Below are 27,053 nucleotides of genomic sequence, written 5' to 3' on the forward strand. Positions count from 1 at the left end.
GTTCGTCCGATAGCAGACGACACGGTATGATTGACAGCAGATATCACGTCACAATTGAGGTCATGGCATTCGGCACGGTTCAAATTGACGAATCGTATTTGGCTCGGTGGAACGAACCGCCTCCGTTCTATTTTGGAACGCGTACAAGATCGCACCCCAGATGTGCAGTACTGCAACTATTGTTGCAGGAAATAACTAAAAGAAAAATACCTCCGGCACAAGTAGATAGAAATGTCAGTAATGTACAAAGCCTCGATCACCCTTCTGTTAGGCAGAATTGGGTTAATGAAACGAATAAACTTGTTAGGCGTTAATGTAGCGATTTCAATGAATAAAAAGGAAAACAACGGAACGGTTCCTATACGCACAGTTAATTTTCTCCCCTTTAGTTTACAAAGGGCTCTCAAAGACAAGACTAACGAACAATCCGAAGCGAATGACACATAAAGAAGAGACTTCAGTTAAAAATTTCTCGCTCTCGGAAATAGGTAGAAGGTATGTGATAGGAAAACAAAAAAATATAAAAAAGACTCGGTAAAAGTTAAAAAATAGCTCATCGATAAAGTCTGTGCGTCGATGCGAAGACGCAGGGGGGAAAACGCTAGTTTTAACTTTAGTTTAAGAACGCGAAAGTGAGGAGCCAAACTTTTTCTTCTTTTTTTTGTTCTCTCTCTCTCCCGGTTTTAGCAGCTCGAACGCACTGCTTTCCGAAACAACGGAGCGCTTTAAGCTGCAGCGAGCAAGTAGGCCAGGGCGCGACCTCTACTTTTTGGCCTTAAGTTGCACGGTAAGCCGGGCAGAGGTCTCGGCTTGGCCCGAGGCGTTGGTGGCACGACAAACGTAGACACCTTCGTCTTCGGGATACGTGTGCCTCATGACCAGAGATGCTGAGCCTTGGTCTTGGTTCATCTGCAACGAAAATGTGGAGACACGAGAGCATATGGCCTTTCGCTGCTGCCACAAGCGCATGAACGAAGGTTCTCCAGCAATACACGCATGCATGTGTATAGCAACTTCACGCTGTCGGTGTACAGACACCGCGTGGTGGTTTGGATATGTAATCAGAACCCACAATTTGCTAGTGGATCTACGCAAAAACCACATAAAACAAATGACCTTTGCTCGGCTTTTCCGATACACCCAAATAAATCTGGAATGCTGGGATGGTTTACTTTGTGCGGTTAGTCGAACGGACCTTCTGTTGCAAGTAATCAATATTACTCAGTTACACGACAGTACTAATCGCTGGTTTCGACATAATTTAGTTCCATAAATCGATAATAAGAAGTGATAGTCCTTTACGTTATTGCTGGCATCAACATTTTGTGCGTAGCCTCACATGAATGTGCGTTTAACTGTAACAAAGCGTAACTTCGAAGAAACCAAACGATCGCTCTTTCAATGGCTTAAATTCGAAAGTGCCTGGCCGTGAAAGGCTCAAGCGGGCTACCCACCTGGAAATCACGGGACTGCTTGATGATGTGGCCCTCGCGAACCGAGAGGGCCACATCATCAGGCATCATCAAGCTTCTTGTTTGTTCCGTTATAGAAAATTATCTTGCATTGATTGATGATTGTAATTGTTATTTATATGCATTGTTCTTTGTGTACGGCTGATTGCGCTACTCACTGCCACCATGTAACACGGGGGCTAAGGGCACCTCAAGCTGCCTCATTGCAGCTTTTATCTTAGCCCCCGTCATTGTATTTAGCAATGGAAACAAATAAAGAAAGAAAGAAAGAAAGAAAGAAGGAAAGAAAGAAAGAAAGAAAGAAGGAAAGAAAGAAAGAAAGAAAGAAGGAAAGAAAGAAAGAAAGAAAGAAAGAAAGAAAGAAAGAAAGAAAGAAAGAAAGAAAGAAAGAAAGAAAGAAAGAAAGAAAGAAAGAAAGATGACCTTGGGTGGTGGCACGCCTCCCAGGGATGTGACAAAGCGAGCAGGCGAGCCCTCGGGCACGGTCAGGTCAGCCAGAGGAGTAACCGTAGGTGGCACCTCGTTTAGCTCGGGCACTGTGTCGCACAGAGGGGAAAGTGTTCATCAGTCGTTGTTTGAGAAATATAAATTGCTTTTTCTGAAATGTATATTTTTAATAAGCCTGTGGCTGACCTAAAGTGACCTATAATTGGACAAGATACTAGCCAGAAAGGCTCCAGACTTTTCTAGACTCCAAATATTTTTTGAGCACTTTCATTATGCAAAATAGAATTGAGGCGTGCAGATAGGACACAAGAGTAGAGAAGTAGACAACACGAACGCCAACTATCAGCTGAAGGGAGCACTGAGGCGAAAAAAGAAAGAAGACACAAAACACATCTGCGCATGCTCAGGAATGGTAACACCACGTGTCAATCGGGTACACGTGCCGGTCTACGTGAGAGATAACTGTTAAGGCACTTAATCTCTTCCTTATGTAAAGTAATCGAAGGCTGACTCATGCACGCACTTCCACCATTATAGATATGCCATGCCTCTACCATAAGACGCGTATCTTCATTCTTGTGCCTGTACAATATCGCGCATTCATCTAACTCTGGTGTGCAGTTACAATCTCGGCAATGTAGGGAAAGATTAGGAGACGATCCACCGGTTGACGACCTTTTATGTTCCATTAGCCTCTGATTGATACACCGTCCCGTTTGCCCTACGTAGAACTGGCCACAGCTAAGGGGAATTTTATAAACCACACCCATACGACAGTCAGTAAAACTGTTGTTCTTATTGTGCTTCACTGGACAAATATCTGTTCGTTTTTTTGCCTTTTACGCGCTCCTTTTTATTCTGTACGGCAGCGCATATCTTACCTAGCTTATTGGGAGCAGTGAAAGCAACATTAACATCATATCTACTAGCAACTTTGTTAAGCCTGTGCGACACTGAATGAATATACGGAATAGCCACTACTCTTTTTTTGCTATCACTGCGTTCTCTAATCACGTCCGTCCCTCTCGAAACCGACTTCTTTAGGCGCTCAGCCACAGTGGCCACCGCTACACTAGGATAACCTGCTTCTAATAGGCGCCGGACCTGCGCCTTAAAACTGGCGCTCATTTTGTGCATTCAGGATCTTAAGTATTCCCTCACCAGATCTATATGTGTAACCGATATATGTGTAAGGGCATAAATCACAAGATTCTAAGGCTTCATAGTGCAAAAAAGGGTAAGGCGTGCAGACACAGCCACAAGAGAAGCGGACAACACGAACGCCGTGTTGTTCACTTCATTTTGCATTATGAGTCCTTACCAACTAGCTCAGCTTTCTGTCGTTCTAAGTTCTAAGGCTGTAAGGGCAAGGCGCAAGTGCTCTCACCAGGGACGGCTGGTATCCTGCAGCGGAAGACGGCGCTCTGGCCTTGCTTGACGGCGAGTGGCTTGAGCGGCTCTGTCACTGTGGGTGGCTTCTGGTCTCCAGGCGCCTCCTTGGGGCTCGTGGGCGGCGTCTTGGGCTTGGCGCCTGCGCAGCAGAGGGCAGCGGCGAAACTGAGTCGGACCGGCCGGGCTATAGCAAGGCGCTGCTTTTCTTGGCGGCAGAAGGGAAGCCGCTGAAACGGGCGCTATTTGTGGCCGCGCGCACTGACCTTCGATCACCACGTGAGCCTGGCAGCGTGCTTCTCCAGCCGAGTTGCTGGCGACACACTCGTAGCTTCCGGAGTCTGAGTCCGCCTGGGCCTCCAAGATGAGCAGCGTGTACAGGTCGTCCTCCTCCACAATCTTGTGTGACACGTCGCCCGTCACCTTGCCGTTCTGCGGACGACGACAATGCAGCGCCCGGCATTCAAGGCTCAGGCGGGCGTTCGTTTCGTTAGCGCTGGCATTCTGGCGGCCGTAAATCTTTAGTTTTTTTCTTAAACGACCCCAACTGTCCAATTTTACCAGTCATCCTGCTTACGACTTGTCAAAGTTGCCAAGTTGACGGGTTCGAGAATAGAACGTTTTGTACGTCATAGCAGATTCAGCGCAAAGGCGGAAATAGTGTAGAAAAACGACATCCGGGGGGTGGTCGTTTTTTTTTCTGATGACTTTATTACACGTACGTGAAGGAGGCGATAGAAGCCTGAGATGACGCAACCAGTCCTCGTGTTACAGTCTACAAAAAAAGGATGTAATTCTAGCAGAGCGCAAGTACACACTCATAACACACTCAAAAACAAAACTGAAGAGATGAAGGTAGCTACGCAGACAGCCAAAGATAAATACTTTAGCACGTTCCACCTGCGTATACAGAAAAGACCAAAAGAACTGTGGCAATTCTTTAAAATGAACACTAAAGATGTATTATCAATACCTGCTCTTGATAGCGACGGTGCTACCATCCATAACGACATTGAAAAAGCCGAGTGCTTTATCTCGTTTTTCAGTTCTGTGTATGCTGCTCGTGTTGGCACTCAAAACACTGTGGCGCGATCCACCCAAGTGGTGGGTGAGCCCATGGACGATATCATGATTGACCGAGGAGGAATAGAGGCAGCTCTCAGAACATTGAATCCGGCTAAAGCAACTGGGCCTGACGCTTTGTCACCGGCACTGCTTTCTTTGTGCCCACAGGAGGTGTCCAAATATCTTTGTGTAATATTTACTAAATCTTTACTAGAAATATCTTCACCAGATGACTGGAAACTTGCCAATATCGTCCCTGTGCATAAGGGTGGACCGCGAAGTAGTGTTTTGAATTACCGGCCTATCTCGCTTACTAGCGTTTCATGTAAGATACTTGAGCATGTACTTTACAGTAATGTTATGAGTCACATGAACGTGCACTCTTTGCTCAGCCCCCAGCAGCATGGATTTCGCAGTGGATTTTCCTGTACAACACAGTTGCTTGAGCTGACGAATGATTTAGCAGGAGCTTTGGACAAGGGTTTTTCTGTTGACTGTTTGTTTCTAGATTTTAAGAAGGCGTTCGATGTTGTCCCTCACTCTTTACTTATAGAAAAATTAGAAATATATAATATAAACAGTACGATTGTTAACTGGATAAAAGAATACTTAAATTTAAGAAAACAAAAAGTTGTGCTTAATGGCAAAACATCCCGTGAAGTTGATGTGTCCTCTGGAGTGCCCCAAGGATCAGTCATAGGACCACTTTTATTTCTTATCTATATAAATGATATTTGCTCCGGTATTTCATCGCAAATCAGGCTATTTGCTGATGATTGTGTTTTGTACAGGACTATTCATACTACCCATGACTGCAATGTTTTACAAGATGACCTGTACAACGTCAATGAGTGGTGCAACAAGTGGCATATGCACATTAACATGAAAAAAAAAACCGTTCATATGCGTTTCTCGAGGAAAAGAACCCCTCATGACTTCTGTTACTCTTTAAATTCCACCATGATAATATCGGTTCAGGAGCACAAACGTCTCGGCGTTTATTTCACACCTGTTCTTTCTTGGAGCCGTCACATTGATCATATCACAAGTAAAGCATGCCGCATTCTAGGTTTCCTGCGCAGAAATGCAAAAAAGTTGCCACTGGAGAGAAAGGTATCATTGTACAAATCAAATGTCCGATCTGTTCTGGATTATGCGTGTGCTGTGTGGGATCCGTGGACGACACGTGACGTCAACAGTTTAGAAAGAATTCAAAGCATAGCCGTTCGTTTTGTTTAATCAAACTACACTAGGATCTTATAAAAATCTTATATACACTAGGGTCTTTATAAAATGGGCACAGTCATTCTTATCCCACCAAGACTTGCTTTATATGGAGTCTCCAGCACTTTGACATAAAATTATGTAAATTTCGCACATTTATTGGCAGGCGATCGCAATTCGTGACTGACGGTGATAATCTGCACCGTCATATTCCTTCGCAAAAGTCGTCACTATATTTAAGAAGGTGCAAATTCATGTGTCGTCGCTGCAGAAACACACGCAAAAAAAAGGGGGGGGGGGTCGTGCATGCTCACCTGGAAGTCCTGCGAAGGTGTTATGGGGAAATTCTCTCGGTACCACGTGATCTTTGGCGCCGGCTGGCCGGTGAACGTGCACTGGAACTTAGCTCCATGGCCCTCGTCCACACGGCATGGCTGTAGCTTCTTGGTGAATACGGGAGGCTTCGACTCTTGCTGCGAACGGAAAACACAGCGGCTGGTCTCGCTTCCATTCGAATGGCCATGCGCGCTAATTATAACGGCTCTTGGAGCTCATCCATCCAGCTGCCTGTTAGCGCGTCGTGTCGCGAATAGGTCTTGCGCAGTGGCCTGGCTGGCTGACTTTCGAGAGGTTTCCACCGCGTGACCCGCTGCTCATAACAGCTTTGCGACGGCAAAATAGACTGCCTGTTGTTGGAGCTAGCGCAATTTAAACTATTGCTGATTGTCATTCTAAGCTTCGAAGCACATTACTTTTGATGTTTCAAGGAACCTGACCTGTCACTGGTTTTACTCGGTGTAGTCTGTTTCGTCTTTCCGCCCTTAGCAGATATTCTTGTTTGTTTGTTTCTTCATGGTGGCAATGTAGTACAGAGATAGTGAGAAGGAGGTATTACAACTGAACAACTCAGGCGAGAGGTTATAACGCTTATTTTTCTTACCGCTCATCCCGACCACTCCTTCGTCACGTCCCGTCTGAAGTAGCGGTTCTTTTCCTCTTTAAACATGTCGGACCAACTGGCCCAAAGTTCCCCCCTCTTGAGCACGTTATTATGCTAGGGACCTCGCAGGGAGAATATGTATTGAATTATGGGGGGGGGGAGGGAAGAGGGTAAAACATCCTGAAGCTACACAGGGGCTGTGAGGGGCGCCATAATGGAGGTCTGCGAATTATTTTGGACCGCATGGAATTTTTCACGCGCTCAAAAATCAGGCTACACTAGCGTTTCTGCATTCCGCCTCTCATAGGAATGCGCTCGCCGCGGCCGGCAATCGAACCCGAGACGTCGTGCTAAGCGGCAGAACGCCACAGCCACTGAGATGCCGCGGCGGGAGGGAGAATATCTATGGAGAGGAAAGCGCAGGAAACACTGCTCGCTGGGGTACTCACTACAAGCGAGAAGTGGCCGATTTAGGCGCTGCTTTCGAAACGACAACGCTTCTTTTCATTTCGCCAACCAAATTTGCTTTCTGTCATTCATGACCGCGTTACCTTGCACAGTTTGCGCTTCTCGGTAAGCACTTTTTCTCGACCTACGTTCACAATTCAGCATGAAAATTTTTTTTTTAAATTTCCGCGAGAGGTTATAACGCTTCTTTTTCTTATATTGGTACATTAAATTCTGCACATGTACGTCGCGCCACGTGAGTGGGAATAGAATTCTGTGGCTGAGCATATGTACCCTGTAACACATCAACCCTCTAACAAAACGTCGAAAAGATAAATGACTTGTCTGGTCCAGCCGCTATGACGGATGCCGTGGATTCTTACATTTATTTATTTATTTAAAAATATCTTACAGGCCCAAAGGGCATGGAGTAAGGGGGGTTTAGTTATTAAAATGAAAGCACAAGCAAACTCGTAAAGAGCAGGGTTACAAAGCAAGTGAACAAGAAAACGCAACACAACAAAATAAATAGCAAAATTGGATCTACATGTTCCCAGTCTGCCCTTCGGTTGTGTCTGTCGCGACATTTAGAAAGTAACATAACTATCGGAATGGTTTACTAGACGCCAGGAATATACGTTCGGGACGACTGCCAATAGGTTGCAGTTATACTCATAAACCGCCATAATGCTTCAATATGACTCAAGTAAAAAAAAAGTGCGAGAAGTGGTTTGGAGAAAATCAGCGTTCACTTTTCTTTAGTTATTCAAATCGGCGACGCGCACAAGGTTCGTCAGACGGAGCGCTAAAGTGTACGTGCACTCACCACGGGCCCCTGCACGCGCTGCTCCTTGGTGACGCCTTTGTGCTCTTGCTCGAGCGTCTCGGTCAGCGTCTTCTTGCGGGTGATCTCTAGGTCGCCCTGCTGCTCCTGCGTCTGGCGCTGCGTGGTCGTGTGCACTTCGCGGCCCTGCACCACTGACTCGGGCGCTATGCCGCTGGCGCCCCGCTGCTGCTTCTCCGCTTCGGTGTCGAAGTACTTGGCCAAGTACTGCACCTGGGAGCCCGTTTCCACCTTCTTCTCGCCCGTACGTGCGTCGTACTATAGAAGCAGGGAGTAGCACGGGAGAAAGCGGTACTGTTACGTACACTCCCGCAAAACAAGGGATCATACTGCCACTGTTTCAGCGGAAGTGCCTCAAACGCTTGCGAGCTGATAAGGCGTGCTGCTAGTGTCTCCAATTTGAAGTTATTGTTTAATAATAAGCGAACGTACACAATGAGGATGCTCATCGCAAACGGATTAAAACTCAGAAAAGCTCAATACTGACTTATACCGCAAATGGTGCCTATGTGGTGTCACTCTCTCTTGAGGTTTGCACTAATAATAGTGAACGCTATACTCCACACAAGCTGGGATACATAGCGCAAGAATGACACAGGGACAAGCAGGAACACGGGACGAGCGCTAGCTTAAGCAATTGATTTATTGGAGCATGTGAGCATATATATACTCACTGAGACACCACTGCAACATACACACTGAAGGGAAGGAGAAAAAGCAGTCATGTGACTACTATGCCCAAAAAATTACGCACCACCTTACGATCAACAGCATCGTCCAGATGGAGACTGCTTAGCCACGGCCTCCTATGTCGGAGTCTATGGACTATCGCATGCATCGTATGTATCGCCTGTATCGTATGTATCCCACCAACACGCCCAAACTTGTTCACTGTTATACTCCGCTCCTGCGCACTGATTGTAAAGCGTCAATAAATATTTATTTTTCGTTGTCTCCACCTCACTGAACCGATGACCAAGCTAATTGAGCTAGCTGTCTTTCTCGCTCATCTGCAGGTGATAACTCATTACCTTGAGGTCCATGAGGTTCTGCAGCTGAGTGGTAAACTGCGGCCGCTGTCCCTTGGTCTTGTCGGTACACTCGAGGTCAACGGTGACTTCGGCTTTGCCCCACTTGTTGGTGGCGCGGCACGTGTAGCGGCCAGAGTCCTCCAGCACTGTGCCCAAGATCTCGAGCACCACCATGCCGAACGCATGTACCGTCCGGATGCGGTGCCCTGCGACGTAGTGTTCGATGTGTCAGGTTCGCTCTTGCCAAAGCATGGTTTCTACAAGGCACTGTGTAAGTGCGTGAAGTACCATGGCTATAGTCATCGCTGCTTCATTTTCGAACGCGCCATCCGATGTAGCTTGTAAACAGTTATATGGAGTCACAGTTCACTGCGAGTCGTGCCACATAGCTCAAGTTTGGCCCATATTTTTGTAATTTCTGCGTTGAGTTACGAACGTTCTGATACATTTCAAAATACGAGAGGGAGGAGGAGGGAGGAGTATATAAAGAGAGAAGACAGGGATGTTAACCAGAAATGCGTCTGGTTGGCTACCCAACTCTGGGCGACGGGAAAGAGAGAACAGAAAGATGAGAGAGAGAGAGAGAGAGAGAGAGAGAGAGGGAGGGGAGGGGAGGAATGCTGCGGTGAGCTCGCGCATTCACGCGGAGGGCTTGAGCAAGTCAAAAGCGTTCACATAGGCCAATCGCCCTCAAGAAACAAAAACTGCCTTCACAGAATAAGTGCGCAGATAAGGTAAGGACCTTTGTTGCCTGGAAAACTCACCTGCTTTGAGCGGCTTGCCGCGGAAGAACCATTCGACCTGCATGGTCTGGTCGCCGACCGGTGTCAGTGTGGCCTCGAAGTGAGCGATCTCGCCTTCATTCAGGTCCTTCAGATTGACAAACTGTGACGTGAACACGGGTGGCTGGCCTGCGGCGTCCTCTTGAACCAATGCGGGCACACGCGTCAGTGACTCCTCCAGCTGCTGGATGGACTCGAGCCCCTTGCGACCCTCTGGGTGCAGCGTGTCCTCCTGCACGCCCTTGCGGGCTGTACGACGGCGACGGTGATAAGTGACACTCCCGCAAGTGCTTTTATCAAGTGATTTAGTCAAAATTAACTAACAAAAAGCAGACTCCTCCTATGGAGCTGCCAGACTATACAAGTGCCTAAGTCTAAAAAAAGAAGAAAGCTTGGGATTGAGGATGGCTAAGAATTACGATAAGTAAACAAAAGTTAGTCTCACTAAAGATAAATTTTGTTCATCCAGTTTTGTTTCTTGCTTGTGTATAATTCGCTCTTTCATTAATCGGCTCCAACTGGTCTTTGCTTTATTCGATTCGTTTTTGTTTTGAGATGTCAAACTGAAGTGGTCTCCTCAATCACGCCCCCTCCCCTGCCCCAACGATGTATTTAAAACAGGGTAGAAGTCAGCAGGCGTCCTAACGTTACTTCCTTGAGATTATTCGTGCAAGTAGTTAGCTTGGTGCAAAAAAAGCTGCTATTAAGAAGTCGATATTGATCCCACACTTACAAAGTCATGTAATCGTGGTCGTAGTGAAGACTTCGCCGGCGTTGTTGCTCGCGCGGCAGGTGTAAATGCCAGCGTCTCGTCCCCAGAAGTCGGTGAGAGCAAGTACAACGAAGCCAAAGTCGTGGGTTGAAGTGTACCTGGATCCTGGAAAAATCACACGGCCATTAGAGATTCACAGTTTTAATAACTTCTAAAACCGCTTGTGTAATTCTATCTTTTTTATTAGTTTCGTCTACTTTTTTTAGAGAATGCACGCCTTTTGAAACCGATACCCAACTTACACATTGGAGACATGGCGCAGGCAAAAAAGGAAGAATTTTACCAAACATTTGGAAACACCTCAAATGAGGCTTTGATAAAGATGCCACAGTAGCGTTTTGAATTTCTGTGCGCGTAATAAAGCAGGTGTAAGTTCTAGTAAGAATGAAAATTGGTCGTAACTATCTAAAACGACGTTACATAGCGCTAGCGCAGAAATGCCTCGTTGAGCACACGAAGAGCGGAAGAGAGACTCAGAGGGTCAGCGGCAGAGGGACTGCATCAAAGGTGGTTTTACTGTACAAACTTTTTGTTTCTTTCTGAGAGGGAAGCCCATCGCAACGAACCGTTTGCAGTTGTAAAGGTGCTAGTTATTTTCGTGCAATACGAAAGACAAGATGCGCAGAAAATTCCAGCGAGTGCCTTTCTGACTTTTTCACATAGATATCTTGTGAACAGCTTATCTAAACAAGCAAAGGTCTTTTTTTCTTCACAGCATTGTTGCAGTAAGCCGTTTCGGGAAAAATGATATGTGCAGCACTTCTTTCATTGCGAAGCGCCCACAAACTGTTACTAAATCTCAAAGGAGACAAGCGTCCATATTAGTGGAAATTTCCTTAGGCAAGAATTGTTCCTAAAAGCAGATGCTAGCCAATCATGATGTTTGATATATTATTAGCAGCACTTTGCGAGCTTTTTTGAAAAGCTTTGTGATTTTATTTCAAGATGACTGCGTTCGAGAAAAAGCGAGCCTTACCTGGCGCAAGTGGCTTTCCGTTCAGGAACCACTCCACCTTGAGATTCGGGTCAGCTGCTGGCTCGACCTTGCATTCTAGGGTGACCGGACTACCTTCTTGAATGGAGAAGTTCGGCTCAAACGGCACCACAAACACTGGTCGCGGGTAGACCTTCTCGGCTTCCTCGACAGGAGCCTGCAACAAGGCCTCGTGAGTATAACATATGGCACCGTACGTTTGGTGCCGTCATTTATACGTAATAGCAGCCTGGCTCATGAGCATCGAAAATAAGATCTGATCTAGAATTTCGCGCAGCTACCAATGTCATAGCAGCAGCAGGAGACATGTATTTCATAAGGAGTACCTGGTACCTGGTCAGGTACGAAGTCTCTAGCTCCTGGACCTTGGACAAACCCTGTGCGCCCATTGGATGAAGAGTGTCAGACTGCACGTCACTTTTGCCTGCGATAAATTTCAACAGAATGTCTCGCTGTAATCGCTGTCTCTGCTGCATGCCTAATTACTAATCGGTCACGCACAACATAGTTTCGATTTTGTTTGCATACAAATGTTACCTTGTACTTTGAGAGACCCAGTGGTGACTGCCTTGCCCTTCGAGTTGCGAGCTCTGCACGTGTAGATGCCAGAGTCCTCAGGAAACGCATTGCCGACATCCAGGGTGACGAAACCAAAGTCGTTGTTGAAGTTGTATTTGGAACCTGGATGCAATATGAAAGTTCGCCTAAGTGATGTGCGCACTTAAACGATTAATTACCCCGTGGGCGCATTTGTCGTGTTTTTAGCGGGGTCGTATAGGTTAAAGGCCTTAGAAATTAATACACGGGAATTCTCTTGTTTTTGTTATAGCTCTGATTATGGCGCCTTCACTAACGGCAAGGCTTTTTTGAACTGAAGCAAATACGTAAAGCCACCAACTTCTATGATAGTCCTGCTACTCAGTGCCCTTATAATATGTTTTGTTCGTACGTTCTGTTATCCGACTGCTTACCTTAAATCTATGTTTAGCGGCTTCTTCTCTCCGATGGGTGGCGCATACAACTTTTTGATGGTGGTGATACACTTAGGTGCTAACACAAACTGAACTATTATTGTTATGGCTAGGTTTAGAATAAGCTTGTGCATTTACTGTCTGTGCCAAGCAGCGTTATCTCTGGATAGACAGTTGTCGCAATGGCGCAGGTGTGAGCTCACCAGCAGGAACTGGCTTGTTGTTTTTGAGGAATTCCACTTTGAGCGTGGGGTCCTTGGATGGCTCCACGCGGCACTCGAAGTGGGCCGTAGTGCCTTCGGGGATCTCCAAGTTGTTGAGGTGCGTGACGAACACCGGTCCTTCGTATTCTGGCTCAGGCACGTACTTCTCTGGTGGCACGTACTCTTCGAGCTGGCGAATCTTGGGCAGCGATTCAGGATGTTGGGAGGCTAGAATGATGTTTTCGCGGCCTGCGAGGTAAATTGAACATAACAACGCGCTGTAGCAATAGTCCCCCCAAGCTTGTCCACGCGTGATTTCAGACTTCAGGTGCGGAACTGTTCTTATAACGCACCTTCCACCTTGATTGTGCAAGTTGAGATTGCTTCGCCAACGTCGTTTGTGGCTTTGCAGGTATAAATACCAGAATCATCCGGTCTTGCGCTTGATATGTCTAGGGAAACTAAGCCGAAATCGTCTGTGGGTTTAACTCTGGTACCTGAAAGGAAATGAGGAAGAACAGAAATCGAGTCATTCGTTGGCGTCCAAGCAATAGCTCCATGTGAAACACGTATCAGCTCGTTTAAAATTCTTAAACTTGCAAGAATAGTAAGTGAACCGCGAGTGCCTACCCATGACCAAAGGCTTGCCGTTCTTGAACCATTTAACTTTGAGTTTGTCGTCATTGGTAGGTTCGATACGGCCCTCGATGCGAAGGTAGTGACCCTCCACAGCGCCGTCGATGTTATTCAAGTGTTGCACGAACACTGGTGTCACTTTAGGTTTCTCGTCGGACCAGGTCTCTGGAACACGGCTGGAGTCATACTCGAACTTCTGCGTCTGCCTGTATGCCTCCGGGTGGTGGGAGTCAAGCAGCACTCCCGCACGGCCTGCATCGAGACCATGTTTCCGCTCAATACATGATTTTTCTTGGGAACGATTTTATCTCAACAATAGACGAAGAGACTAAAAGTAGTGGGCCTTCCTTAGAACAGGGCCGATTACTTCAAAATGTGAGTTCAATAATGAATGTCTGACATATTATTTCCACAATTCGCAAAGTAAGTCCACCAATCTCAAACTTGATTTTACTTTCATATGCTTAGCATGAAAACAACAAAAGAACAACATAACACTTTAACCAACCTTTCACTCGAAGGGAGGTTGAGGTGAAATCGGAGATCAATTTTGCATTTCTAAAAATTGGTTTCACGAATGTGCCCTTATTGCAATATTCTACCAGTAGTTCTAATCTGTGGTTTAGCAGCAATGAGTAGTTAAGAAACATATGTGACGATCGTAGCAGCGTGGGTACTGTTCTACTACGGAAAAAGTTGTGCTCATTGCTTTCACAAACGTTCAAATCGGTATCTGTAGATAAATTGCTCGACTACCTCGTTTGTTGGATGCGGTTTCCACCCACGAATAAAACTGTTTTGTTTAGGGATGAAAGCATAGTGTACCATGTGAATCACACTTGTTGAGTGGTCTATGCGAGCGTCTGAAGCAGTGCCAGCTGCTGGGTTATGGATCTGTTTGGTCTACCATGTGTCGCACGTAACTTATGCCAAATTAAAAAATAATAATATTCAAGTGCCACGTAGCTGGACAGAAACAGGGTATGTTGGTTGCCGTCGCTTGTAGTAAATCACACTTTTTGGTATTTCGCCTAATGCTATAATTAGTTATTATTAATTGATCAACTTTTCAAATATTATATTCAGACCAATATAGGGTCAAAGACAAAATCGTAGACCACCCTGAATAATACCGGATTTAGGTTTCTGTTGCTCAATAAGTGTTACACAACTTTTTCCCAAGCCTGAAAGAAAGTCCGTGAAACACAATAAAAGTGAGGCGCATTTTTTATCTATTTATTTAACTTTCTTTGCCTAGTATACCAAGTTTGGCGTAGCTTCCTGGCTGTTGGTGTGGTCGCTGTGTTTAGAAAAAGTTTAATTCAACAAAAGACGATGCGAATATTTTGAGTCACAATGACGGCACAATTCATTCATGACGATAACATATACAAAGTACTGATCATTGCACAGACGGTACGTTTTCAAAGACATGTCCATGTCCACATGGCCTCACCAACATATAATCACATAGACCCACGGAAATACAGTTCGGTTGCTATCTCGCCGGATAGATTTGTACTTATTTATACAAAGACTATGTGAAAGTTCCGATGAAGAGGCCTATATAACCCTTGTACGGTTACTAATTATGTCTACCTTCTTTCTGCGTATCACAAAAAAAAAAAGATTTCCCACATACCAACTGAACATATGTTGACTCCAAGCATCGCTAGCGCAAAGCAATGTGGTAATGGAACGGTGAATTATGGTTGATCCTTTCATTTACTTATTTGTTTCTGGGCACTCGGCGTGTGCCAGTGGCTGCGTGCCCGTTCTTCCCCAGTTCTCGACAATGGGCACTACGATTGTCCCACGACTATTTTTACATAAAACTCGTCAACTCAAACTAAACCAGTCTTTGTAGAGAATCAAATAGGCGTCGTCACCAATGAAAAAGCTTGGCTTCACATAGTTTTTTTTCCCTTGTCATTTTTGTAACTTCGCGACTGCCACCCGTCTCGGTAACGCAGTGCCAATGACGCTGTGCCACTGAGCTCGACGTCATGGGTTCGATGCCGGTCGCGTTCCGATAGGGGCCGAATGCAAAAACGCTTCGTGCACTGTGCATTGGGTGCAGGATTTAAAGAGCCCGCAGATAAGCAAAATGATTCTGGAGCCCCCACTACGGCGTGCCTCATAATCAGATCGTTGTTTTCGCACGTAAAACCTAAGAATTGAATTCATTTTATTCCGCACCGCTGTATCTTGAAAGTCATCTGCTACGGGTACAGAGTCCGCAACGCGCTGTGTGTGTGTGTGTGTGTTTTTTTTTTTTTGCAGCTTAGTTCGCATTGATGCGAGCAGCAGGGTGAATTCTTTCGCTGCTGCTGCCGCGCTTCCTCACTCCAGCGTTTTGACAGCGAGTTTCCGCGGTAATCGAGTGAGATGTGTTCATGTTTGCTTCTGCGCGCGTGACACTATGCTTGTTAATTTAGTTAGTATGCCTATGTTTACACGGCCGATAAAACTACCGTCCTTACTTCGTATAGCTGTCCACGAATTTGCTATCGCAATCGATGCTACGCCTTTCGGGCGAAACTGCGACTTATTGTTTTTTCTTCCCGACTGCCACCTGTACTATACACACACAAACAAACCCTTCAGGATAGAGATGAACGGGGCTAGTTTGCGCCCGTTCATGGTTGTGTTGCACTGAGTTTTAACATCGAAAGAATGAGAGACCACGATACTGAAGGAAGAAGCGCGAACCACCAACTCTTTAAACTTGTCGATGTTAAAACTTCGCTCAACATAATCAAGAAGGAACCTTGCGTGCACGCTCACGACAGGAGACTACGCCGCCAGTTTCGCTTTAGGCAGCCAGGAACTGCGAACGACTGACCAGATCGAAAATCTCACCCGCGGATAGCGCGTCGGCTTTGACACATGAATGGTCGAACGTCCAAACGTAATCACTGGTGCCCGCGTGTCTTCCAGAAAGTACTGCACAATTAGTGTCACACATGCAATCAGGTTACGCAAGGTTCGGTGACAACAGACAACAGATAGAACCATCGATAACATTCGAGAAACTCCCGATTCATGCAGGCGCGCATGCGCCGAGCGAGAACGCTTATCATTTGTTAGCCGGTGAAAAGCGGTCGCTGGATAAAAAAAAAATAAATGAGATAACACTTATCACTATTTAGAACAGAAGATTGTTGTCAAGCGCTGTGTGTCTTAGTGTTCAATGCCGATAAATTTATTAAGGCGATATGGACAGTCATATGTTACTGGCAGTCCTCATAGCTTCTCGACTGAAATCGTATACTGAGCAAGGTAATTCAAATCAAATTATTTGCAGGACTACGAGCGCCTGAACGCATGTAGTCGTCATTGTTGTACATGCTCCTCAGAAAGCTTTCGACACGAAGTTTGCCCACGCGTAGGCTAATATACCGTACATGTGGCCAATGTGGGCGCATTTTGGTTCTACGTCCAAATTGAAAACGCGACTATGGCGAAACATCAGAGCTAAAAAACGGAAAAGCATTTCTCCTAACCATCGACGCTGTGCTGCCTTCGAGATAAACAATGCAGATTGCTTACTTACAGCGGTAAAAATTCATTCATACTTAGACTGTGCACAAGATAAATATATACGGCCGTTTGGGTCATTGCTCTGTTTTGCATCGTCCATTGTCCGAAGAGCGAATTTACCTACTAACAAAAACGCAGGTGCACTGGGAAAAGTTTGACCCCATGCGGTTTTCCTTTTTTGTTGTTGGAATAGTCCACAATAGCGATACAGTCGCTTTCGCGGAAGCTTTGCATGCCCATTGTCTTATGACCCTATGCTTTAAGATAGTGTTGCCTCTATGTTCACGATACACTTACTCTAGGATGAGATGTAAAAATGAATGTAAAAAAATGTTACGTTGCACATTGTACATTTTTCGGTGATTTCAGCCACAAGCAACAGTGACCGACTCGTGCGCTTTCGATGCAGGGCTGCGCACCACTGGTTTTGCTCTGCAGTTTGCTAAAATGCAGATGAAAAAAAGAATGCAGACAGAACTATTGTCGGCTTCAATGCCCACGACACAATGGTCAGAAAGTAAAATCTGTGCGAAACACGAATAAAAGCGCTAAACAAGAGTACTGATTATGAAGATGGGTGGGGGAGAGGGTCAGTACTACAAGGCGGCTCGCTATGGCACGCTCAGTACAACACAATTTAGTTACCATGGTGTTAGTTTAAAACGCATGCACACTTTATTGTTTGCGACGAAACCACCTTCTTCAATGTCTAAAATTGTCACAAATTCTTGACTGCCCCACATACAGTGCACTTTTTCACCCATTATCGTGTCCAGGGAAGGCACTTGCCAAATAACGTCCTTGCTCAGTCTAAGGTCCTTTGTGCAATCAGCGGGATGAACGATCCGCAGTCTGAACTTTATATCTAAAGGGTAATCAGACACGGTACCGTCGGGGCCTTTAAACGCGTATACGTTTAAACAAACGAAACATACGTTGAACGAGACAACTACCTTCAGAACAATCACATATCCGTAAGCTAGAAGGCGAATGTCAAAGTCACATCGACCATTTCGGTTACCGGGTCGAGATTTGCCTGCGGCGAAAAATGACCAATTTTCTATGGCGAATTCACAACACTCTTCGATGTTCATCAATACCTCCAAATTAACACCCGGACACAGAACAACCAGAGGCTCTATTTCATCAATCTTACCAACACTGACGACGGCCTCGTCAACTGCTCTGGACGTTGCAACAGCAGGTTCTTCTGTGCCCTGCAGGCGCTGCGGAGCTCTGACCAAAGGCTCTGACCAAAGACGCTGACCTCTGACGCTCGGACCAAAGGCTCTCTTGTCCCGCGGACAGCGGTTCAATGGTTTCCTGTCATGCAGGTACCACTGGGGACAAAGCAGGAGGTGGCAGGGCAACGCGGCCAATACACGGAGCACCAGTTTGCAAGCGCTGCACACGTGCGCAGAGGAGATGGCTTCCACGAACAGGGTAGGCCACCAGTCGAGACCGCAGCCAAAGCCGAACACGGTCTGCGTGCTGCTCGCTTCTATGGTCTTTTGGCACGCAGCAGCGACTGGTCTGAAGGCTCCCACACTACTGCTGCCTGCAGGAATGAGCGCGTTCCTCGAGAGAGCGCATGAGCGCGCATGGGCAGCGCGACAGCTGTGCACAAACTTTCGCGATTAAGCAATTTTTTATTACGATATTATTGCGCAAATTATACGCTTCTGGCGGAGTAGATGTTCCTGCAACTTGGCTTGTCTTCAAGTGAGTCAGTTTATTTTGGTTCTGAATATTATGCGTCATAGCAAACGATTGTCACTGCCATTTTATTGTTACGCACGAACCTTTTCTTTCTTTGCTCTTTCTTGTCAAATACCTGAGCTGAAACGTGCACACGTGAGTGTCTGCAATGAAATACAAGTTTCGATGGTACCTTCACGAAGTTCGGTGGCCGCCGACCAGGATAGTTAATATCATATCTTCTTAAACTAACCTTGTGTCATTTTTAAAGGGCCCCTCACCAGGTGTGGCCATTTTGAGCTGACAGACGCTGAGCATACCTTGCGCGATAACGATCGTGTCTGCAAAGTGTTACATTGCTACGCGCCGCGGAAGGACCTGAAATATCAAACCGAACGCCGTTTTCCCTTCTCCTCGCGGCCGCCGCACTCCAAGCCGGAGGATGACGTTACACGTGCTAGATAGTGCGCCTACGTACACGTGTTTGCACTGTGACGTCGCTCGTGGTGACACGTGACATCAAGGAGTATTCAAGGCAACATCTGTTATTTGTGTAATATGTTGCTTGAGTAGACGAATTGAAAAGGCTTAGAGAAATAATAAAACATACGAACCGAATATCTGCATCTTTTTTGTTTTACTTCGCACCGCAGCAAGAGATTACTGCGGTTTCGTCTGCTTGTTCCCACGTCGTGCAGTCGCACGCGCAGGCACCGAAACTGTGTCATATTCTACCCTGTTCCAACGCGGGATCGTGCTCTGTGATCTGCTTGTGTCTGCCTCAGTAATCGTTTAGCTGACTTATAATCGTTAATCTTATAATCGTTAACTGACTTATACCGCTAGTCAGGCGTCCTCGTGCACAGCGCGCAAAATCGTGCGCTGCGCGAAAAGAGACAATCACAACAGCTCGCGCGCGACGCCGTCCGCAAAAAAGCGAGAAAAAAAAAGGGGGGGGGGGAAGCAGAGCCCGTTAGGTATGCGTTACGCGATCCTCAAGGTCCGGTATAGGAGAACGCGGGGAAGGAATTTCGCTTGCGGAGGCTAGACCAGGTGGTGCTGGCTAGACGGGGCAAGTGGATAGACTGTGTCGCTTGGCAGTGAAGCTCGCCTCCAGAAATCATGGGTTCGCGGCACTGGAATATTTCTACCTCGGCTATTAATGAGCCGATAAAAAAAATTTGCGGCTGAACGCTCCCTTGAGGACGCGTAACAACGTCCAGCGTATAACCGATATTTGCTATGGGGCCTGGTGTGGGGCCTTTTAAGGACCCGCACTATTTTGGCGCAGTCTAAAGTGTGTACTTCCACAGCGATTTCTGCAAAATAGATGAAAACATTTAAACACAATTTTTAGACGTCCGCGTTACTGGAATCACAAATACAGCTTACGGACGCCGGCGACACTGACAACGGATAGCAGACAGCGCGCCGTGAAATTGAGCATGATACAATATTGAGGTCAGCGTTGCCAGCAGAAGAATAGTAGCTCCTTACATTATGAATTACTAGTATTATTATTACTATAATGATGATTATTATTTTATTTCTTTTAAGTATAATAACCAAATGTTACCTTGTTCTTCTTTTCCATAGTCATTTCTTTCTTTGTTCTCTATGACTCATCAATGTCTGTATTTCACTCACCATGTGTAATGTTCATACGCACGGGCCTACAAGCCAACTGAGGCTTAGACTGGCCTGTTCATGTTGATCTGCATTTCTTGGTGGTATTAAACATTATTATTATTATTATTATTATTATTATTATTATTGCGTCAACGCGTTTGTATCTGTATTGAATTCCCTCATTTCTATTAGTGCTAAGAATATTTTAATAGATGAACAGCATGCATGGCTCTTTATCACGGCGCTACATAACAACGCACATCGTAAGATTTCTGACCCATGCTTCCAATGTGGTACATAGTTTATGCCAATTAGACGTTGTTTACTTTGACGTACGTAAAGCATTTCATGTAGTTTGCCACGGGCACCTCATTACGAAGCTCACGCAAATGGACATACCTTCTTCCATCTTTATCAAATTACCCAAGCAATGGAACGTGCTCTATTGGCATTGATGGACACAGTTCTGTCAGCTATGAGGTCACTATAGCGGAGCTCCTCAAGGACATGTTCTTGGCCCTCTTCTCTTCCTGCTGTTCATAAATGACATTTCGTCAGCAGTTCAACACTCTTCATTCCTTCTATATGCTGTCGCCTTAAACAGCGCTTACGACTGCATTTACAAAAATAACAATAAAATGAAAATCGCCGCCCAAGCACTCCGTACAGATGTTTAACCTGCCTGCCTTTCTCTCCTTTGCATCTCTCTCTCTCTCTCTCTGGTTAATCAGCGAAGCTGAAACGTGCGGCGCCAGTGGTTATCACTGGGTTGATCCGGACGGTTCATTACAGGACGGCTTCGTAGGCTGCCAGATCCTCGGTACTCAGTTGCTGCTGGCGCTCCGCTGCACGAGCCTGTTCTTGTGCCCGGGCTGTAGCATCGGTCCGGCGTATACGAGGTCGTTCCCGGTTCTGCTCGTGGCGTTGCTGATAGAAAGCTGCCTGCTCATAAGGAGTACTTATGACGCGCGGGCTACCCATTCCGGAGCCGAAGAGAAACCAAGGTAAATATACCTTGTAACGAAGCTTCGATAGGAGCCCACACGTTCAAAACATGGCGGTTCATCGCCGGTTATATCTGTTAAAAACAAAAAAAGACGTCATTTTGTTTTCGTGAGGCGCGAAATTTTTCTTTTGGCTTGCCTTTAGAACTGTATATTCAAATGTCCCGCCATTCGACTTGATGCGCGTTACGAGCTTTCAGCGCGGAAAGCGATGCAAGGGAAAGGGCCAGCCGTACGGTTGTCGAAATCGCACCCTTGCACAGAATATATTTTCTTTGGAGGCTGATGAAAGTTTTGGGTGTAGAGCGCTGATCCTATCGTCGGATGCCAAGCCCGTCAGCCAGCGCAGTCGCACGAAAACTACACAATTATCTGGCGGTCGTAACTCACCACTTTTGACTGAACAAGTTAAGAAGCGATAAGGTTACCCGTGTCACCAAATTCACACAAACTTCGACAATAAAAAAAAACACACAACGCGTGAGATGGGCGTATTTCACAGGTGAAATTTACAAGCGCGCCTTTCTTACACATTTCAAGAGGTGCATTGCACTGCGAGTGATAGCGGCGTCTACGCCACCCTGTAACGATGGGCGCTGAAAAGAAATGTACTTATTAATAATAATAAAATTAAATAAACTTGTATTTTCTTAACTCGTCACGAATGTATAACGTTGATCAGTCAGCCAGTCAAGAATTGATATAACATTGATAAGGAATTTTATTTTCGTTGACTGAATCTGTGTCTCGCTTGAATTAGAAAACGATTTTTTCTTTCCCAGTGTTTGTTCCCTCCAAACATAGTCGCGCTTCAATCGCTGCTCCCATAACCACCCTTGCTGCATAACTGATAGTTGGGCGAGTTGGTACGAATTCATAGTGAAATATTTAGCGAGCACAATCGACAAGGACACAGTGAAGGGGACACAGTGAAGCGTTCGACTGTCCCCCTTCACTGTGTCCTTATCGATTGTGCGCGCTAAATATTTCACCCTTGCTGATGTCGGTGACAATTTGTCATCATCATCATCATCATCATCATCCTGGTTACACCCACTGCAGGGCAAAGGCCTCTTCCATGCTTCTCCACCTACACCGGTCATGTACTAATTGTGGCCATGTTGTCCCTGCAAACTTCTTAATCTCATTCGCCCACCTAACTTCCTGCCACCCCCTGCTACGCTTCTCTTCCCTTGGAATCCAGTCCGTAACCCTTAATGACCATCTGTTATCTTCCCTCCTCATTAGATGTCCTGCCCATGCCCATTTCTTTTTCTTGACTTCAACTAAGCTATCATTAACTCGCATTTGTTCCCTCACCCAATCTGCTCTTTTCTTATCCCTTAACGTTACACTTATCATTCTTCTTTCCATAGCTCGTTGCGTCGTCCTCAATTTAAGTAGAACCCTTTTCGCAAGCCTCCAGGTTTCTGCCCCGTACGTGAGCACTGGTAAGACACAGCTGTTATATACTTTTCTATTGAGGGATAATGGCAACCTGCTGTTCATTATCTGAGAATGCCTGCCAAACGCACCCCAGCTCATTCTTAATCTCCTGATTATTTCAGCCTCATGATCTGCATCCGCAGTCACTACCTGTCCTAAGTAGATGTATTCCCTTACCACTTCCAGTGCCTCGCTACCTATCGTAAACTGCTGTTCTCTTCCGAGACTGTTAAACATTACTTTAGTTTCCTGCAGATTAATTTTTAGACTCACCCTTCGGCTTTGCCTCTCCAGGTCAGTGAGCATGCATTGCAGTTGGTCCCCTGAGTTACTAAGCAAGGCAATATCATCAGCGAAGCGCAAGTTACTAAGGTATTCTCCATTAACTCTTATCCCCAATTCTTCCCAATCCAGGTCTCTGAATACCTCCTGTAAATACGCTGTGAATAGCATTGGAGAGATCGTATCTCCCTGCCTGACGCCTTTCTTTATTGGGATTTTGTTGCTTTCTTTATGGAGGACTACGGTGGCTGTGGAGCCGCTATAGATATCTTTCAGTATTTTTACATACGGCTCGTCTACACCCTGATTCCGTAATGCCTCCATGACTGCTGAGGTTTCGACTGAATCAAACGCTTTCTCGTAATCAATGAAAGCTGTATATAAGGGTTGGTTATATTCCGCGCATTTCTCTATCACCTCATTGATAGTGTGAATATGGTCTATTGTTGAGTAGCCTTTACGGAATCCTGCGTGCTCCTTTGGTTGACAAAAATCTAAGGTGTTCCTGATTCTATTTGCGATTACCTTAGTAAATAGTTTGTAGGCAACGGACAGTAAGCTGATCGGTCTATAATTTTTCAAGTCTTTGGCGTCCCCTTTCTGATGGATTAGGATTATGTTAGCGTTCTTCCAAGATTCCGGTACGCTCGAGGTCAAGAGGCATTGCGTATACAGGGTGGCCGGTTTCTCTACAACAATCTGCCCACCGTCCTTCAACAAATCTGCTGTTACCTGATCCTCCCCAGCTGCCTTCCCCCTTTGCATATCTTCCAAGGCTTTCCTTACTTCTTCCGGCGTTACCCGTGGGATTTCGAATTCCTCTAGACTATTTTCTCTTGCATTATCGTCGTGGGTGCCACTGGTGCTGTATAGATCTCTATAGAACTCCTCAGCCACTTGAACTATCTCATCCATATTAGCAATGATATTGCTAGCTTTGTCTCTTAACGCATACATCTGATTCTTGCCAATTCCTAGTTTCTTCTTCACTGCTTTTAGACTTCCTCCGTTCCTGAGAGCATGTTCAATTCTATCCATATTATACTTCCTTATGTCAGCTGGCTTACGTTCGTGTATAACTTGGAAATTTCCGCCAGTTCTATTCTAGCTGTAGGGTTAGAGGCTTTCATAGATCGGCGTTTCTTGATCAGATCTTTCGTCTCCTGCGATAGCTTACTGGTATCCTGTCTAACGGAGTTGGCACCGACTTTTATTGCAGACTCCTTAATGATGCCCATAAGATTGTCGTTCATTGCTTCAACACTAAGGCCCTCTTCCTGTGTTAAAGCTGAATACCTGTTCTGTAGCTTGATTCGGAATTCCTCTATTTTCCCTCTTATGGCTAACTCATTGATCGGCTTCTTATGTACCAGTTTCTTCCACTCCCTGCTCAAGTCTAGGCTAATTCGAGTTCCTAGACTTGAGGAGCCTACCTCTACGCTACCGCAACGGTGGCGTAGAGGTAGAGCATCTGCCTCGCGTGCAAGAGGACCGTGGTTCGAATCCCGGTGCCGCGCAATTTTCCACCGGATTGAAAAAAAATCCGCGTCTTGATATAATTGCACAAACAGGCCTGGAGCGCGGCCTGATCCCGGTGACCAAAAACCGGTAACGCGCTCCCTCACCAGGGCAGGATTGGCTACCAGGAGTACTTAGATACAATCTCCCATATGAACACAACAATCAGAGAATTTGTACTGGACTGCTTTTCGCCCGAAGCTTCGCGACCTATTTGGATCGACCTTGGAGAAACTGCTGCACGCGCGCTCGGCTGTGACGGAGAGCAACGATGCCACAACTGGCGCAACTAATCCAACACCGGCTAGATAGCACAAGGCCTTTTCACTCCGATCCATGACGTCATGTTGCCTGACCTGACTACCATAAAATGTAATGGGGATGGTCCGAAGTAGGCAACAATGATTTCGACGTCACCGCTTTCATCATGCCAGCCTTGTCAATGCAAATCTCGGGCCAGGTAGCGTGACGTCATGGATCGGAGTAAGCAAGCCTTCTGCTTTATAGGTGGTGATGGCTAATCGCGCGCCTCTCCTTCTCTCTCTCTCTCTCTTTTATCGTGTATACGCATGGGGTTGCGCCGAAGGTGTTTTTGGTGTGCAGGAGACCAACAGACGGACGGACGGGTGGACGAATCGGGTAGCCATATACAGCTTCGCTGTAAAAAAAGAACTTTTTCGCTATCAAATTGGTGGAGAAACAATAAGCTACTCTTAAATGCTTTCATAATTATAGTATTAAGTTACAGACGGAAAAGACACCACGTGGAAGTTCCATACATCCTTGGAATGCTCCCCTTCCCAGGGTCGATGAAATGAAAGATATTGTTGTGGACTTCGACAAAACGCTTAGCTTTCCTTCAGACGCTAAATATGAGAAACAACGTGCCGCTCGCGCTCTTGGAATGGTTCGTCGAATATCGTATGATTTCTATTCCCCTGTTGCCTTTCTGAAATTGTATTCTACTGTGTGTCTTCCACTACTTGAGTGTGCCTCTGCAGTTTGAGGCCGAACTTGCAAATTTAATTCTGACCTCACTGAACGCATCCAAAATAAATTTACATCTGTTTAGTCGCGATATCAGGCATCCTCCAGATGCGAATGCTGATGGCACACTGCAGCTTGGAGTTCCAGCACTCGGTTCATTGTGGCCTTCTTCCTGTGAACACACAAACATCGGGCACAGGAAAGCGCCGTGCTCGCACCGAGGGCCATCGAGTATAGCAAATCGTTATACGCACCTGCCCTATCCAATCAATGCACCAAAGTAGCCATCCAAACACTTTTATAAACATTCACAGCAGCCCAATATTTAGAGATAATAGCAGAGCCACTCATCCTTCACGGCTTCTAGATGAAAAGGAGTACCCGTACCCGTCTTACGCACCATCACTCCGATGGCCTGCTCAAGACATCCGCGTTGCCATTATATTTGCCCCTTCGAGATACTACATCAAAGGTGTACTGCTGAAGCGTGAGACTCCGTCTGAGTAATCGGCCGTTTTGGGGCGACATGCTCTGCAACCATATGAGTGGACAGTGGTCCGTATGAAACGTGAACTTGAAGCCAGCGAGGTAGCATGTCACTTTTTGTCTTGCCCAGACTATAAGCACGCACACTCCTTCTCGGAAGCACTATAGGCCTCCTCTCGAACACTTAGTTTTCGGCTAATGTACACGATAGGGTGTTTTGCCCCGGCCCCGTCATGTCGCGAAAGTAATGCCCCCATGCCGCGATAGCTTGCATCGCATTGCACAATGAATGGCCTCTTATAGTCAAGTGCCTGTAAAATGGGACGACTGACGAGTGCGGACTTCAAATTTTGGTACCAATACTGCTGCTTCTCGTCCCACACAAGCGTGGTGGGCTCTTTTTTTCGGAGTGCATCAGTGAGCGAGCTAGCTAACTCGGAATAGTTTTTTTTATGTAGCGATGGTAGTGGCCCGTGAGGCCCCAAGAATGCCCGTACATCGGTTTTTGTCTTGGGTCGCGGGTATGCCGCAACGGCCTCTACCTTGACTTCAGACGGCATGCGGCGTCCTTGCCCTACCACATGTCCCAGTTGCTCAATTAAGCTCCTCCCACTTCACACTTCTCTGCTTTCACCGTGAACACTGCGCTCCTTAGAAATTCACTTAAATGCTCCAGATGCCTTTCCCAGGAGTCCGAAAAAGCGGCAATAGAGACTTTTAGCGTGTTCGCTATTCTGGCAAACGGGGCTGCTTTGGGCGGATTGCCGGATGGGCCGGGGCGTAAACGTGAGCGAGCGGTTGGAGCGGTGCAGGTGCCTGGTAGTGTAGAGCTCAACCAGACAAGCATGGAGAGAAAATTGCAGTAACCTATTGGTGCAAATTTTCGGCAGCGGCGTAATGGTGAACACGATTATGCAGCTGTGGAAAATTTCAAACAGCAGCTAAGCAGAATATAGTAATTGGCTCTGTGTTTATGCGGTTGAGCTTTGCACCACCCGCTGGTGCCACCAATCTGGCCGCTCACGTTTACGCCCCCGCTCATCCGGGAAATCGCCCGCGCTTGCCGGAATACCGGACAGAAATTCTCGTCGTCGAGGTACGGCAACGCAAAGTCGTTTACATCATACAGCACCCTCTCCATACGCTTAGAAAACAAAACTGGGCATTTTTCAGTATGAAGCCGAACACCAGCGGTCCGAACTTTAAGGGAGTTACGAACACGACATAGCGGCTTGCGCACGTC

The 27,053-nt window shown here is 46.3% G+C and overlaps 3 protein-coding genes across 4 annotated transcripts in view; 1 reads left to right on the plus strand and 2 right to left on the minus strand.

The window, feature by feature from the left end:
- LOC139052024 (uncharacterized) overlaps positions 1–27,053 on the plus strand; it is a 266,591-nt gene that overhangs the window by 1,178 nt on the left and 238,360 nt on the right. The window lies entirely within an intron of this gene.
- Positions 141–10,106, minus strand: LOC139052036 (myosin light chain kinase, smooth muscle-like). The gene is made up of 9 exons (XM_070529108.1): positions 10,087–10,106; positions 9,624–9,931; positions 8,860–9,065; positions 7,811–8,086; positions 5,912–6,070; positions 3,575–3,740; positions 3,307–3,450; positions 1,896–2,008; positions 141–909 (listed from the first exon to the last, which is right to left on the minus strand). The coding sequence occupies exons 1-9, from the start codon at positions 10,104–10,106 to the stop codon at positions 763–765; spliced, it is 1,539 nt and encodes a 512-aa protein (XP_070385209.1). The 3' UTR covers positions 141–762.
- LOC139052023 (kettin homolog) lies at positions 9,751–18,392 on the minus strand. Its single transcript, XM_070529097.1, has 9 exons — positions 17,917–18,392; positions 13,212–13,469; positions 12,935–13,078; positions 12,582–12,830; positions 11,945–12,088; positions 11,734–11,831; positions 11,390–11,564; positions 10,375–10,518; positions 9,751–9,890 (listed from the first exon to the last, which is right to left on the minus strand). The coding sequence occupies exons 2-8, from the start codon at positions 13,213–13,215 to the stop codon at positions 10,379–10,381; spliced, it is 954 nt and encodes a 317-aa protein (XP_070385198.1). The 5' UTR covers positions 13,216–13,469; positions 17,917–18,392; the 3' UTR covers positions 9,751–9,890; positions 10,375–10,378.

This window comes from Dermacentor albipictus, unplaced genomic scaffold (genome assembly GCF_038994185.2).
Source record: "Dermacentor albipictus isolate Rhodes 1998 colony unplaced genomic scaffold, USDA_Dalb.pri_finalv2 scaffold_17, whole genome shotgun sequence".
NCBI classification, from domain to species: domain Eukaryota; kingdom Metazoa; phylum Arthropoda; class Arachnida; order Ixodida; family Ixodidae; genus Dermacentor; species Dermacentor albipictus.

Coding starts and splice junctions, on each gene's coding strand:
- LOC139052036 (XM_070529108.1), bottom strand. CDS start 10,106: ATGAACAAAATTTATCTTTA. Junction 9,932..10,086: donor ATGAACAAAATTTATCTTTA/GTGAGACTAACT, acceptor ACTTGATAAAAG/CACTTGCGGGAGTGTCACTT. Junction 2,009..3,306: donor CAGGATACCAGCCGTCCCTG/GTGAGAGCACTT, acceptor TGTGCGACACAG/TGCCCGAGCTAAACGAGGTG.
- LOC139052023 (XM_070529097.1), bottom strand. Junction 12,831..12,934: donor TTGCACAATCAAGGTGGAAG/GTGCGTTATAAG, acceptor TTTACCTCGCAG/GCCGCGAAAACATCATTCTA. Junction 11,832..11,944: donor TGGGTCTCTCAAAGTACAAG/GTAACATTTGTA, acceptor AATTTATCGCAG/GCAAAAGTGACGTGCAGTCT.